Source organism: Equus przewalskii, chromosome 27 (assembly GCF_037783145.1).
Source record: "Equus przewalskii isolate Varuska chromosome 27, EquPr2, whole genome shotgun sequence".
NCBI classification, from domain to species: Eukaryota; Metazoa; Chordata; class Mammalia; order Perissodactyla; family Equidae; genus Equus; species Equus przewalskii.
Genome location: NC_091857.1, coordinates 36,752,412 through 36,766,949, shown reverse-complemented (window position 1 = coordinate 36,766,949; position 14,538 = coordinate 36,752,412). Strand labels below are relative to the sequence as shown.

The window sequence follows — 14,538 nt, the reverse complement described above, 5'->3', positions numbered from 1 at the left end:
TACAGTAGGCACTTCATAAATATGCTGGATGAAGGATTAAAGCATGTGCATCCTTCAGGTCTAGTTCAAAATTCTTCCATCTCTTTAATCCCCAATCACTCCAGTTAGAGGCGATTTTTAACTCAATGCCTTATGGCATCTGGCAAGAAAAATCATGATGTTAGGAACAAGACAGGACTGCAAAGATCAGGGGACACCAACAGGTGTCAGCATGCTGCCACTCCTGGCTCGTGCCCCTAGCAGATACTTCAGATGGACATGCTCCCCTCACCTCTCCGGGCAGCTGCTCCCAGGCCAGCTGAGTTGACGTGTTGAGTTGCCAGGATTTCTCCCCCTCGGCACTGTTGACCTTTGGAGGCATGTAATCTTTGGCTGGGGGCTGAGGGGGAGGCAGGCTGTCCTGTGTGTTGTAGGATGCTGAGCAGCATCCCTGGGCTCCATCTACTAGATGCCAGTGGGACCACCCAAGTTGTAACAATCAAAAACGTCTCCAGACAGTGCCAAATATCCCCTGGAAGGCACAATTTCGCAGGGTTGAGAACCCCTGAGGTAGACCTATTTGCCACCCCTGGGGTGGGCTCTATTCCCACCCCCTCTTCAGAGGGCTAGGAAGCAGAGAAGCCAAAGCCATCACATTGCCTCTTTGCTTTAGCAAAAATAACCACTGTCCGGTAAAGGGACGAGGCGGCAAAACAAATTTGTCACTGGAACCACTGTAACAACTTCTAATTTGCCCTACCTCTGATTGAACAAGCATACTTTTTAGAGTGGTAACCACAGGTTGAGCGGAAGCTCCAGACTTTGAGATCAGCGTAACGGAGAAATGGGATGTCTGCTGAATCTAATAATTTAAAAAGTGGTGCTTGTCCTTGTCTTTTTTTCATTTTGTTTGTCTAGTAATTCATTTTTATTGATTTACAAATTATTGCTCCATGACAGACTGGAAATTTAAAAAGGATGCAATCAGCACGGAGACTTCGAACAGCCCTGCTTTAGAGGGCTTTCCCTGGAGGAAACGCTCCACGTTTCCAACCTGCCAAACACAGGGATGCTCTTGGAACGCAATCTGCTTGAGGTAGAGATTTGCTAAACGGGCAGAGGAAACACGTAACCAAACAGCAGCATTTAGGAAGATGAAAGAACCTACGCATTCTGCACAGGAAACCACTGAGCAGAGGAGCACCTGGCCTCTGAACCGCATCCAAGGGCTGGGGCCGGGCTGGCTGCTTAAGGGAGACTTGGAGGACGTAATAAAGTGCAGTTTCAAAGGCCCTGGTGCAGCGAGCCTCACCCAGTAAGTCTGGACTGGATCTCGGGAATCTGTGTTTTTTAACCGAGTCTACAAGGCATTCTTAGTCCTTCCCGGGGCCAGCTGGGTTTGAGAAGCAAGGACTCCAGCTGTGGCTTGCAAGCCAGCAGCATCCACCCTCCCCTCTCCCTGGCGCTGAACCAGATTCTGCATTTTAGCGGATCCCCAGATGGCTTACCTGCATCCACCTGATGAAAATGAGAGCTATTTAAAGCTCTCACAAACAAAATAGATTATAATCACTGAGAGTTAGAGCTTCTAGAAGGGCTCTCAGGTCACCCGGTCAAATCCCCTCGTTTACAGACTTGGAGAGGTGGAGGAATTTTCTGTCCCGCATCAAGCATTTGGCAAGCAGCACAGCTGGGCTCCAGCATCCAAAATGCCTAACTCCCCAATGACTGTGCAAACCACACACTTCTGCCTGCTTCCCAGGGGCTTGTCCGATTGGAAAACGCTTCTGAATTTCCCCAGGAGGCAGCCTGATGCAGCGGAAAGGGCTCTGGATTCTCCCGAGGCTTCTGGAATCCACACCCACCTCCCCTAAACAGCAGCTTTTGTTCTGGCCTCGCCCCGGAAACAGGTCAGACCAGATTATCCCGACCTCTCTGCCACCTGGAAAACTTTTTGTCTCAGTACTTTCCACTTTTTTCCCCCATGGTACCGCCTTCTGAGGGGGCTGCTTTGCGGGTGGTTTTCTTTGGCTTCTCCGGGGGTGGGGGGCAGCGGGGGGGAGGGGGTGCTGCAAGTAGGTCCCTGCCCACTGCCAATAAGGCCATTTATCCAGCGCTTTTCTTGGAGGGGCTGGAGATCTGCAAAGGGAGGCAAAAGGCTGTCCTTTGCAAGGCTGGTTATAAATTCCCCTCTGCCATTCCCAGTCTGGAGTGAAATGGAAGGAGCAAGGTCTGCCCCTGCCCTTTACGGCTCCCTGGAATGATGAAGCCAGCCCAGGGCATCACGCGCTGTCCCGTCTTCAGACAGTCCTCTTCATCTTCCTAAAACGGCAGGGCCCAGAATGTGTATTTCTAGGTACCGGTATACGATGTGCTGTGTAATAAAAGTCCAACAACATCCAACCTGAGACCTGTGTTGGGCAGCAGGCATTACCTCAAAAACCAACCTGCTAGTTCTGTTTCCTTAACGTGGCTATGTCAGCACTCCAAGAGTATTTTCTTTCCCCTTTGAGAATCCCAAGAGTTAAAAAAGCAACCATTTTTTATTGAGAAGCAATAGGCAAAAAGAACCAAATCATTCATATGGGCTAGGATGGGACAAAGGGGAGCCAAGTGACAGCCAATCCAACTGTGTGTCACACACTGATTCTCCACAGCCTGGGAAGCTAGCCCAGAATACGGGACTCACACCTTTACTCATATTCCTCCCCGAAACCAGCATGCAGGAGGCGGGCCGTCCACCCGCCTCACAGGTGTGTGCTCTTCTCCAGGTAGTATCTGTCGTCACTGACGTACAATGAGCCCCAGTGTCAACTTCTAGCTCAGGCTGGGCAAGCGGAACAGAGTGACAGTTTGGAGGAATACGTGACAGACGGCAGTGGAGCCAAGTGTAAGCAGAGGGCCCATTGTGAGGCATAAAACGAGGCTGGCACTTGGGTTGAAGGGAGAAGCAGCTGGATCACACAGGACCCACCACCTCCTCCTGCTGCACTCTGCATGGAGCTGGGGCAAGAAAGAGTCAGCAGCCACCCCCTGCCTAGGTGGACCCTGAATCCAGGGACCAAGGGCTTGACCTGCTCCATTCAGTGTCTGAGACATAAAGTAAATCCCATAGCATGCTGCTGGACACCAGGGGGAAGGGAAACCATCACCCCGAAATTCCTCTCCGCAGGTCCCACACAGCCGTGCCCTAGCAGAAGGAGACATCACTCACGGTAAGAGCTAACCACCATAAGTAACCTTTCCCTTTTGACTTTTAGTTAGAGGGGTCATTCTAGGGGGAAATAGGAAGCCCCGAAGTTAAGCCCACTTACCTACAGCAAAGGAAATCAGAGAGAAGCCGAGAAAGGGCTGGGCACGGCCAGAGAGGTACTTGAGGCGAAAAGGTGGGCATTCTCTAACAAATATATCCAATTAAAGAGGGGGAGACAGAGGCCTCACAAGGTTTTTTAAACATGAAATCCAAGCTGTGAAGCCGTCCGTCCACATCTGAGTTGTTCCCAACCTGAGCATTTGTGAGTCACGGGCATTTAAATACCGGTGATCTGAGCTTGCACAAGTGGGCTTTTCCCATGTTACGCAAGAATTCCAGCAATTCTAGCACTGGTGCAACGTGACAAGAGGTATTTTAAAATTCTAAGTAATTATTCTCTAGTGAGGAAACTGACACAGAAATACAGAAAAGGATATGAAACCCTCCCCTCCCCTCCTTCCACCCCATCCCCAAGTGCACAATCCTGTCCCAGGCTCCATGTTCATACAACACCATAACCACCATTTGCTACTGCCTTTAATGAAAATTATAGTTGAACTCCCAATAAAAATTATTGGCAATTACAAAAAGGGATAGAGTGAAAGAAAAAAAGATCCATAGAACAATAAACTTGGAATGAACTCATTGTGGGTTAAATTGTGTCCCTCCAAAGAGATATGTTAAAATCCTACACTCTTCTACCGGTCTTGATCGAGGTAATCAGTCTAAGATGAGGTCAGACTGGATCAGGGTGGGCCCTAATCCAATAACTGGCTTCCTCAGAAGAAGAGGCAAAATTGGACAGAGAGACACACACGGGGGAGAACGTCATATGAAGTTGGAGGCAGAGGTTGCAGCGATGCACCCACAAGACAAGGAAGGCCAAGGGGCACAGGCCCCCACCAGGAGCTGGAAGAGGCAGGAGGGAGCCTCTCCTAGAGCCTTTGGAGGAACCATGGCCCGCCCACACTTTCATTTTGGACTTCTAGCCTCCAGAACGGTGAGGGGACACATTTCTGTTGTTTTCAGTCACCTTGTTCATGGTAATGTATGACAGCACCCACAGGAAACTAAGAACTTCAGTGACCACCTGCTGATGAGGAAAGGGACGCACAGGGAGGCTGACGACCTGTCCACGGTCACGTGTGTACTCAGTCCCGGATGCTTCCTACCACACCCAAGTCATGCACAGATCCACGAAGATGGCTGTTGTTCAGAAAGCCATGGGCACAGGCAGAGCAGTGGGAAAGCGCTCAGACTGTGGAACTGGGCAGACCAACTGATATCCCAGCTTTGTCACCCACTAGCGTGGCCTTGGACATACTACTTGGCATCTCTGAGTCTCAGTCTCCCCATCTGAAAATTAAGTCACATAACTGTCCATACTTCATAGGACTGTTGCGAGGATTAAGTGAGGTGGCGTGCGAAATATTCAGCATGGCGGCCAACACCCAATAGGCCTGACATAAAGGTTAGCTGTTCATACTACAGTTGTTAATGATTTCTTGAACTGCCCCTCCAGGCTGTTCGGAGCAGAGGCCTTGGCTTGGCCTTGCACAGTCCTCTGTCATAGGACCTTTGATGGGGAATTCTTTCTCCAAAGCCTAGGAGCTGCCACCTTTTCCTCAGAGGAGTTAGTGAGAACGTAGCTTTGCCTTCCCTGTTCTTTTAGTCCCAGTAATCACTCCTTTTCTCATTGTTCATAACAGTTTACCATCTTGTTCCATCAAATGTCTCCCTGCTGGCCTTCCTTTTCTCCACCTCCCCTGCAGTGAGCTTAATGTAATTTGGGGACACTAGATGGCTTATTCTGAAAAAGACAAACTCCTAAACCACATATGTTTGGTACATATTTTCAATCCAAGGTCTTCCAAAAAATTGTGTATTGAGAAGCGATCATCGAGCCAATATGCCATGATTAAAATGCGAGTCCCCAAAATAATCTTAGCTCTTTACATTCAATGTTTAAATAGGAAAATCGTTTTGCTGTCTGTTTTATCCATATGAGTAGAGATAACAATCTCTCATCAGAAACCCCAAAAACCTTTTTGAAGCCATTACAAGGCACATACAACAGACCTTTAGCATCTTCCATGTATTTATTGCGTTAGGATGAAAGTCCTTTTTTTTTTTTAAAAAAAAAAAGGAAATTGCTATAATTATAATCACTTTTGAACACCATTATTATTATTATTATTAATAAGACCAAATTGCAAGGTTCAAGCAGATGCTGGTTCTCTACTGTTAGAAAGAAGTCACATAATGCTATCAAACACCCGGCAGTCATCTCCATGCCAACGTGGCTGGGCGCTCACACCGGCTTCTGGGCAGATGACTGGGATGTCTTAAAGAGTGTCAGACAGAACAAGGGCCCTCTGCTCTTGATTAGAGCGTTCAGGGAACGAGCACATTTCCAACGGGTGGCTTTCCCACGGGAGAGCGAGATCTGTGCAGCTCTAGGTCCTGCTGAATCTTCTCTCTCACTTTGTTTCCCGTGCATACCTGGATCCAACTATGTATTCATTATGCCATGCCTTAAACATTGCCCTGAAGGAAGGGGAGGAGACAGGGGGAGTGTAGGGCGTGGGACAGCCCAGTTGGGGTCTTACATTAAGTCCCTAACACCTTGGGGTGTAAGGTTCAGAGATCTCTGGCTGGAAAGTGTAGTTTGAGGCCAAAAACCAAAGAAAAGAAATCAGGAGGCAGGAATGGAAGGGAGCAGGCACCTGCCTGGTGGTTCAGAACTTGGGTTCGATTGCTGGCTCTCCTTTCTTTTCTTGCCCTGTTGCCCTGAGCAAGTCATTCAACCTCTCCAAGCTTCAGTTTTCCCATCTGCTAAATGGGTATAAGAACTGTGAAGATCCCCAGGGAGCGCACACACAAAACACACAGCACAGCGCCTGCTGCGAGGGGAGCCCTCCACACCATCTATGACTAGTACTTAATTCTCAAAAAATTCTTGGTTATTTACTGCTTGAATTTATAATTCCACTTTTCTCTCCACCTAAGCAAATTTTATTTTAGGCTTTGGAGAATCAGCAGAGAATAAAAGCATGACTCTTGGCCATTAATAGAGCAGAAAAACTCACTCCAGGTTCAGAAGTCGCCCCACAGCTGCCCGCTCCGGCCCGCTGCAAACACCCTGCTGGTGCTCAGAGACATTTCAGGGAGGGACAGAGAAGAAAGGACTCCTGATGCACTTGTCGCTAACACCAAGAGTTTACAAGAGGCATTCGGAAAGATCGTACTCATGGATTTTGCTATAAAGCAGCTTATTACTAAATCAGGCCAGGAAGGAAGCACAGAATATTTCATTCCCCGCCAAATGTAAAAATTAAATCTGGATTGTTAAAAGCAGCCCTCCCTGGAAACATGCAAATGTTTCACTGACAAATAACCTTGAATGAACTACTTCCTTGGCCAAGGTAAATATATAAGCAAAGGAACTCAATACATTTCTATTAATCAATTAAACATCATCATTTTAAAGTAAAAGTCATTGGATTAATTAATAAAGACAAGCTATTATTTAGGAAAGCTTTCTCTTCTTTTGCTGTTTTTGAGACCCAAGAGAAATATTTTTAATTCTTCTTGAGGCTTTTTTCCCTTCCCTTCTTCTCTGGAGGGAGATGGGCATCCTTTTGTCACAGCACCCAGGCTGCCCAAATCTACTTTACTTTAGCAGAGAGAATTCCTTTCCACTCCAAAATCTACCCAAGCCTTTTTTTCATCAAGGCACACATTTCCCAGCTGGAGAGTCATTTAGAGCTTGTTCCAAAAGATTACCCTTAGGCTACAAAAGAACTTCATCCTCAACATCTTGTGAAATCTTGTGAAAGGAATCTTGTGAAAGGCGGATCCTAAGAGGTTCTCACCACCAACACGTTTCCACGTGGTGGTTTTTCCCAGCACCAAGATCTTGTGGTCCAGAAAAGCTTTCTCAGCTGACTCCTTCTCAGTTCCCCCCTCTGCCCTCCAGCCACAGCCACCCTGGGAGACGGCAAAGACAACACTCAGACAAGAGCAACTGGAATCCACGTTTTGAGCAGGATAAATTTTTTAAGGTTTTTTTCCCCCCCTAAACCAATTACACAAGTATAGAAGTTATTCAGTAGTTTCTTTTTTTAAAAGAATTAGCATGGCGTGTCCCTCTTAAGAGAGTCTTGAGTAATTTAATTAGAATTACACCAAAGTCATGAGTCTGTTCTATTTATGGGGCAATCGAAGCAGAACTAAAACCCAAACGACAATGTTAAAAGCAAAAATAAAGTATCTTCAGACAGAGTATTCCAGTGATAAGAAAAACCTGACTTCGAATCCCACTCGGATCAGCTAGTTTGGAAGGAGGACGAGGGCCAAATCAACTCCTGGGCTTTGTTTTTCTTAAGATTAAGAAGCCTGAGAGCATTTGTTTCTTGCCACAAAAAGTGCTAATAAATGAAAATCAGAATAAGAGGAAAAGAAAGCTGTTTAACTTTATTTTCATTTTGTCATTGTGAGGCCACTTGGTCCCCCGGAAGCCTAGCTCAGCCCCTATTTTTTCCCAGGATCTTTACAGCACTTGATGCTTTCCCCACACACGTGTGCAGACGCTTGGCTCCGTGCAGAGGGGCTGGGCAGTGGGACCGCCAAGAGGCTGTCAAGGCGGCTCAGAGCGAGGGAAGCGGCGCCGGGAAACCGGGCAGCCTGGGCGGGCAGCGAGCGAGCCTCCACGGACAGGGTCGCTCTGTGCTGAGCTCCCGCATAAATCGCTTTTCAAAGGTGCTGCACCGGTGGAGGCCGGCCAAGAGCCTCTTGAGCAATGAGACAGCATGGGGGCGGGGGGTGAAGGGAGAATATCAACCCAAAGTGATTCCCCAGTAACAACAGCATCGCGCCCCAGGCCCACCGCCACCTCGCTGGAAGGTGTGGGGCACCGGAAGGAAATCCTATCTTAGAGGCAAGTTACAGGTCTTCTCAGCCGCCAGCCCACGGAGGTGGAGAGCTAACAAGTTCTGAAACACTTGCACACACCCCTCGGCGGGGCCCCGGGCAGGGCTGCCTGCGCTCGGCGTCCCGAGTGTGCGCGTCCCCGCTCCCGGCGCACCAGAGCCCTTCTGCGTGTCCCCGATCTGCTCTCCGGGGACTGGGGACAGCTACTGCTTTGGGGACGACGCCAAGCCGCGCCGAGGTATCGCTGGGCGCCCCCACGAGTCCCCGAAAAGCCCGCGGCTGCAGCCGGGGGGAATGGCACGGGCGGCAGGGCGCCGGGTCTGGTGCGCGGGCGAGCGGACTCCCACTGACCTACCTTCTGTGGGGGGGTCCCGATCAGCATCTCCAGGTAGTAGCCGCGGCCAGAGTCCCCTTGCAGGTTGTCCACCATGGCCAAGAAGTTGGCCGCGCCCCCGGCGGGCTCCAGGGCGAGCGCCAGGCCGTCGGCGCGGGGCACGGCGCGGGGCTCGGAGGGGGTCCCGGGCCTGGGGGTGGGCGCAGCTCCGCGGCTAGTGGCCACGGCCACCCGGAGGGGCAGCGTGAAGGGCGCGGGGGCCAGCGCCGGGGCCGCGCGCAGGAGCCACTGGGCCAGCAGCGGCAGCAGCAGCGCCCGGGCCAGCGCGCCCATGCCCGCGGCGGGGCCCGGAGAGCGCGCCCGGCCCGGCCCGTCCTGTCCCGTCCGGCGGCGGCGGCTCAGCGACTCGGCGGCGCGCGGGGCTGTGGGGCAGGGCTGGGCGCGCAGCGGGGCCGGCGGCGGCGGCGGCGGATGCGAGGAGGACCGGGGGAGGAGGAGGCTCGGGGGAAGAAGAGGAGGCGGAGGCGCCAGAGCCGCCCCAGCCCGCGCCGCCAAGTTGAGCAAGTTGGTCGCCGCTGCCCCCTCTGGCGGGCGGCGGCTGCCCCGCAAGGGCTGGGCCCCTCCCCCGCCGCCAAGGTCAAAGACAGGCGCGGGGGCCGCCGGGGTCCACTCGGACCCGCCCTGTCCACTCTCGCTCGTCTCGGGCCGCGCCTCTTCCCGGGGAAACTCGAGTCCCGAATTTCCTCGGAACGCGCCCCGGCGGCCCCGGCCAACGGATGTGACGAGGCTCATCCGATACCAGGCGAAAGTTTCGGGAACCCTTAAAGGGGCAGCGAAGGCCTGAACTGGCCCCCCGGCGCGGCGCGCAAGGGGCCCCCGTGGGTGTCTCCTCGCCCCGCAGCAGCGGGGGCTGGCAGGAGTGACTTGGAGTCAGAGAGGAGAGCAGGGAATCGTAAAAGAGCCGTGAGCATCTCGAGGAGTCAACGAGTCTGCGCCTCTCCTCGCCAAGTTCATCCCTCCTTACTTCAGCCCACCCGGGTCTGGCTGCTTCCCCCTCCCCCGCCCCCATTCCTGCCCATTTCCCCTTCCTCAGCCCCCTTCCCCAACTGAGTGATTTTGATGAGGTCTGAGTGGAAGCTGAGAGGGTCCAGGGTTGAGGGAGGCAGGCGAGGACGGCAGAGGTTTAGAGACTTCTCCCTAGAAATCCTGGGCAGGGGTGTGGGGTGGGGTAGCTGCTGTTGCAGCCTGCCTGAGCCCCGCGTTTCCCGCTGAGGAGGTGGCGTCTGCAGTGGCCTCTGAGCCTGGGCTTCTCCGCCCCACGCTGGTCCGTAATGCAGATACGACGCAGCTGGAGCTGTTCCCTCAGCTCCCCCAGGACTCCCTCAGGCTACCTAGCAAGTTGCTGTCAGGATCCCAGATCGGGGCCGCCAAGTCTGCACGCTGCCTTCCATCTCTCCCCTTCCTCCCCCAGCCAGCTCCTGGCGGATTATCTAATTAATACTTGTTTAGCCATAGACACCAAGCCCGCAGAAATGCGTTTAGTAATGCAAGCAATGAGGGCTATTTTATTTTAGGTGCTAAACGCAGGGGGAACAATTATACACGCTAACGTCCATCGATTGCTACTGAAACAGGGAGTAGAAAAATCTTTCTACCTCCTCCAGCTGAATTATGTTGGCTGTTTTAAAAACATGCAAGCCCATCTTCAAACAGTGGGGAGGTCGCTGCAAAGCTTCCCTCCTCCGTGCAATTTCCAGCTACTTCTGCTCAAGATTTGATTTTTATTTCTGTCTTCTCAATTTTAAAACCAGCTCTGGCTCTGCAAGGGACCCTTTTGTGAGAGATCTTCAGCTGTATTGATTTTTTGATGACTTTAACTATAAATCACATTTTCCCCAAACTATATCCCAACTTTAACAAATCTTCAGCCACACAAAGAAAGGCGAGTTGGGTCCCATGATATAATCTAAATTGATATTCCCCATAAATCTGCATAGTTCTTTCAGAACCATTACATTCATATATTCACATTCAAATTCAAGGTTGTAGAGGAAGTGTAATTTTTAAAAAATGATTATTTATACTCCTCAGTGTTCAGTCTTGGGGGGTTCAAAAAGACATTCAGACAGCTCCCTGAAGAATGTAACCTTGTAAAAAGCACACGGAATTTATTAAGGACATTGACATAGGGGCTACGTGATGTATAAGTTCAACATTAGGGACATTTGCTCTCTCTAATAATTAAAAACCACAAGGGAAATTTTAAAAAATCAAGTCTAATAAAGGTTTGTCCTTCATGAAACTCCTGACTCCTTCTAGTGTTAGTATTCATGAGCTTTTCATTTTGAGAGGGTTAGTTTAAGTTTGCGGGTAAACAGATGCATTAAGATATAGTCGCAGAGGAGCTCATGCAGTTTTAATGGATGGCAGAGCTGTCTCATCAGAAAATAATGCAGGCTGAAGTGACAGCATCTGACCGTCCCCTTGGTCATCTCTATTTTTATAAGTGGTCCTAGAGTTCTTAATCCCTACTCAGAACTGTGGGGCTGGCTGGATTTGAGAAACAATAATTTTATCATCCAGGTGTTTTAATTGAAATCATAGGTGGCAGTCCTCTGATGGGGTAGCATCCATTTTGTTTAATACCATCCTTGAAGCACTTCTTCAAGAAAGAAGCCACTTCCCGCAGTATTGGTGAGCAATGCAGAGGAGGAGGGGGGAGACGGTGAACACCTCACTTCCCCATAGCACCCCCACAACGTCTTCAGACTGGCCCATGCTCCCTCACTGCACCCATAGCTTCCACCCTCCCTTCTCTCCCCGCCTCTACCTCCTTCCAGCATCAGTGAATGCCGCCATTTTCTGCCACACACTTCCTTGGTCCACAAAGCCCCACAAGTGGGATGGGCCCTTCCTTCTTTCGAAGGGTGGACGTCATCGTTAGCATGTCCTTGGACAGCCCAAATTGAGGAGGAGTCTCACCCCCCAGCCCAAGGAGCTAACCAGGAACTCCTTCCTGGAATACGTGGCACTTAGCCAGAAAGATTGTCATCAATGTGTTTGCTGATGTTGACTGCTCTTGCTGCTACTTCTGACTTCCTTTGACACCAGCGGATGTCAAACCTTTTGGTCTCAGCACCCCATTCCACTCTTAAAAATTGAGGACCCCAAAGAGCTTTTGTTTATGTAAATCATTTCTATCAATAGTTATCAAATTAGGAAATAAAACTGAGAAATTTTACCAGTAGGTAATAATTTATTTAAAAATTACAATAATAAACTGATTACACAGCAACATAAATAACATTTTAATGAAAACTAACTGCACTTTTCAAAAAATTAGTGAAAAGAATGACGTTATTTTCCATTTTTGCAGACCCATCTCACTTAACGCAAGGCTGCTGATTCTCACATCTGCTTCTGCATTCAGTGTGTTAGGAAGCCTCTGGAAAATTCTACCCAAGGCGCAGGAAGGCATGAATGAGAAAAGGGAAAATAACACTTTAGTTTTAACATAAAAATATTTTTGAGCTAAAGGACCCCCTGAAAGGGTAAAACCGCACTTTCCTAACCGCTGTTTTCCTACCATCTGTCTTTGGTTTCTACATTTGCATCTTAAGTCATTTTCAACATATAAGGAGTCTTATGTGTCAGGCACTGTGTCAAAGACTGGGAAGAAAAGGCGCAGTAAGAGCTGGTCCTTAAGTTTGCAGGCTATATCAAGGATCACCTTTCCTCTCTGTCTATCCCAGCGCCTCCCAGACTTAGCAAGAAAGGGACAGTGGCCACCTGCAGCCCGGGGGAAGCTTATCAGTTCAGCTCTTCCCTGTCCTGCAGCTTCATTTTCTGCCTGCCTCCTGGCTCTTTCATAGCAGCTTACGAACATGCTTAAAGCTCCCACTTCTCTCTCTTTTTTAAGAAACTGTCTTGATCCTACCCCTCTGCAGGTTACTGCCCCATATCTCCCTCCCCTTATAGCCTCACTTCTTGAAAGTGCCGCCTGCGCCCCTTATCTCAACTTCCTGCTCCTTCCCTCACTCCTCACCATACAAAGCTCCACTCACATATTGACAGGCCGTGTATATATTTCTCCATCTTTATGCTTAGCTACCCACTCCGCCCATTCCACACTGGTTTTCCACTCTAATGATTTTATGGGTCTAGGTGTTGAGCATACGTAGCTGATAACATCCGACCCAAAAAAGAGGGAGACCACCCAACATTCTGTGCCTCCTGATGGAAGTCCCCAATAGTGCCTGGGAAATGTTCTTGCCGAAAAATCAAACCTGAATCTGACGGAGCCTCTGCATCACAGGTTGGCAAACCACATCCTGGGGGCCAAATCTGGCCTGCTGCTCGTTTTTGTAAATAAAACTTTATCGACACACAGACACACCCATTTGTTTAAGGAGTTGCAACAAAGATGCGTGGCTCTCAAAACCTAAAATATTTACAAAGTTTGCCAACTCCTGCTCTAGATCAAAAGAGTCCCGAGACCCTTACCAACCAATTGCAATATAGAGACCTTATTTGGATCCTAATTTGAACAAAATGAAAAGGTTATTTATGAGACAATCAGAGAAATTTGAACACTGGTTGGATGATGTTCTGGAATTATTACTATTTTTAGATATGATAATGGTATGGAATATGTGTAAGAGTTCTTATCTAGTGGGACACGTGTTGCAATGTTTATGAATGAAATGAGATGTGTTTCAAAATAATATGGGTTGGTGGGGAATATGCCAGTGTTCTCAGCAAAATGTGTAATCCTAATAATGACCCCATCAGCAGGCACCGTTATTATTCCCATTTTACAGAGGAGAAACCGAGGCACAGAGTCGATACTTGACTGCTGAGTGGTGAGAACCGGATTCAAATTCTGGGGTCTGGTTTCAGAGCCTATGCTCTTCACCATGGGGCTAGGGCCACCCCTTTGATGGGGCCTTTCTGAAGATCACAGAATGGTCACACTGAAGATGCCCTTCAGAAGTGCACCTGCCTGGGGAGCGTGGAGAAGGTGCAACGGGCCAGGGTGGCCCTACAGACAGTATCCACATTGCTCGTTTAACAGACATATGTCGAGCTCTCCTCTGTGCCGTGTACCACATCAGAGCTGGAGCCACATGGCGAATAACACCAGACAGCCCCTTCCAACAGAAATCACAGTTTAGCGGGAGACAGACTGTAAATACATTTCCTTTTTGGAAACACCCCTCCACCTTCTGAGTGGAAGAGAGTTGGGGGATGGCAAGCCCAGAGAAAGGGAGACCAACTGGGAGCCCACTGCCAGAATCCACGAGGATGGTGGCAATGGGCACGGGGAGGGAGAAGTTAACATTTAGTGTCGAGAGGTTAGATCTTCACAACATAGCTGCATAATAATTCTTTCTGTTTGCGTGGTGCCAGTGCTGTTGAGTTTTTGGAGCAGTGACACAAATCCTGGCTCATCTTGATCCTCAAACAGTGGGAGGGAGAGATGGCAGATATTTCCATTTATGAGGGACAGGAGCACTGAGCTCCCACCACACCCTGGATGCTAATTGCTTCACGTCCTCTACCGCTTGTCCTCTAACACTCCCGGGTGGATAGGCATCGTGTGCCCACGTCACAGGGGAGAACGCTGAGGCACAGAGAGCCTGGAGATCTGCCCAAAATCACAGCAAGTAACCAGATTTGAACCCGGTCCGCCAGCCGCGAAAGCCTATGTTCTACTTTCTAAGCCATGTTGCCTTCTTAAAATGACTAATGAGGCACATTTTGGGACAGAGGGAAGTAAGGATTCACCTCAGACTTCCTTTAAATACCAACTTGCCCTCATGCATTTAAAATAGGTCCCCATCTGCAAAAAGCCATGCACACTTTCAGGAACACATTGGTTGGATAAATAAGGCCCATCTGTGTTATATGACATCAGCAGGGCCCACTAGGCAAGGCTCTACCTAGAGAGGGGCCACATAATCATGGTGGTTTCTAAATGTCTGTCCACCACCAACCCTGCTCTTTCAGTGAATGCAGAGGTGACAGCCGATGGAAGGCA

At 49.6% G+C, this 14,538-nt stretch overlaps 1 protein-coding gene across 2 annotated transcripts in view; it reads right to left on the bottom strand.

Annotated features, from left to right (window-relative positions):
- The window catches only part of BACE2 (beta-secretase 2), a 90,630-nt gene extending 78,948 nt beyond the window's left edge, over nucleotides 1-11,682 (bottom strand). The window contains exon 1 of one of the 2 annotated variants that reach the window (XM_070597799.1): nucleotides 8,520-11,682. In XM_070597799.1, the coding sequence (XP_070453900.1) occupies nucleotides 8,520-9,290 (771 nt within the window). In that variant the 5' untranslated portion in view covers nucleotides 9,291-11,682. The remainder of the gene's footprint in view (nucleotides 1-8,519) is intronic. The other variant, XM_070597798.1, reaches the window with a different exon arrangement.
- Between the last annotated feature and the right edge of the window lie 2,856 nt (nucleotides 11,683-14,538).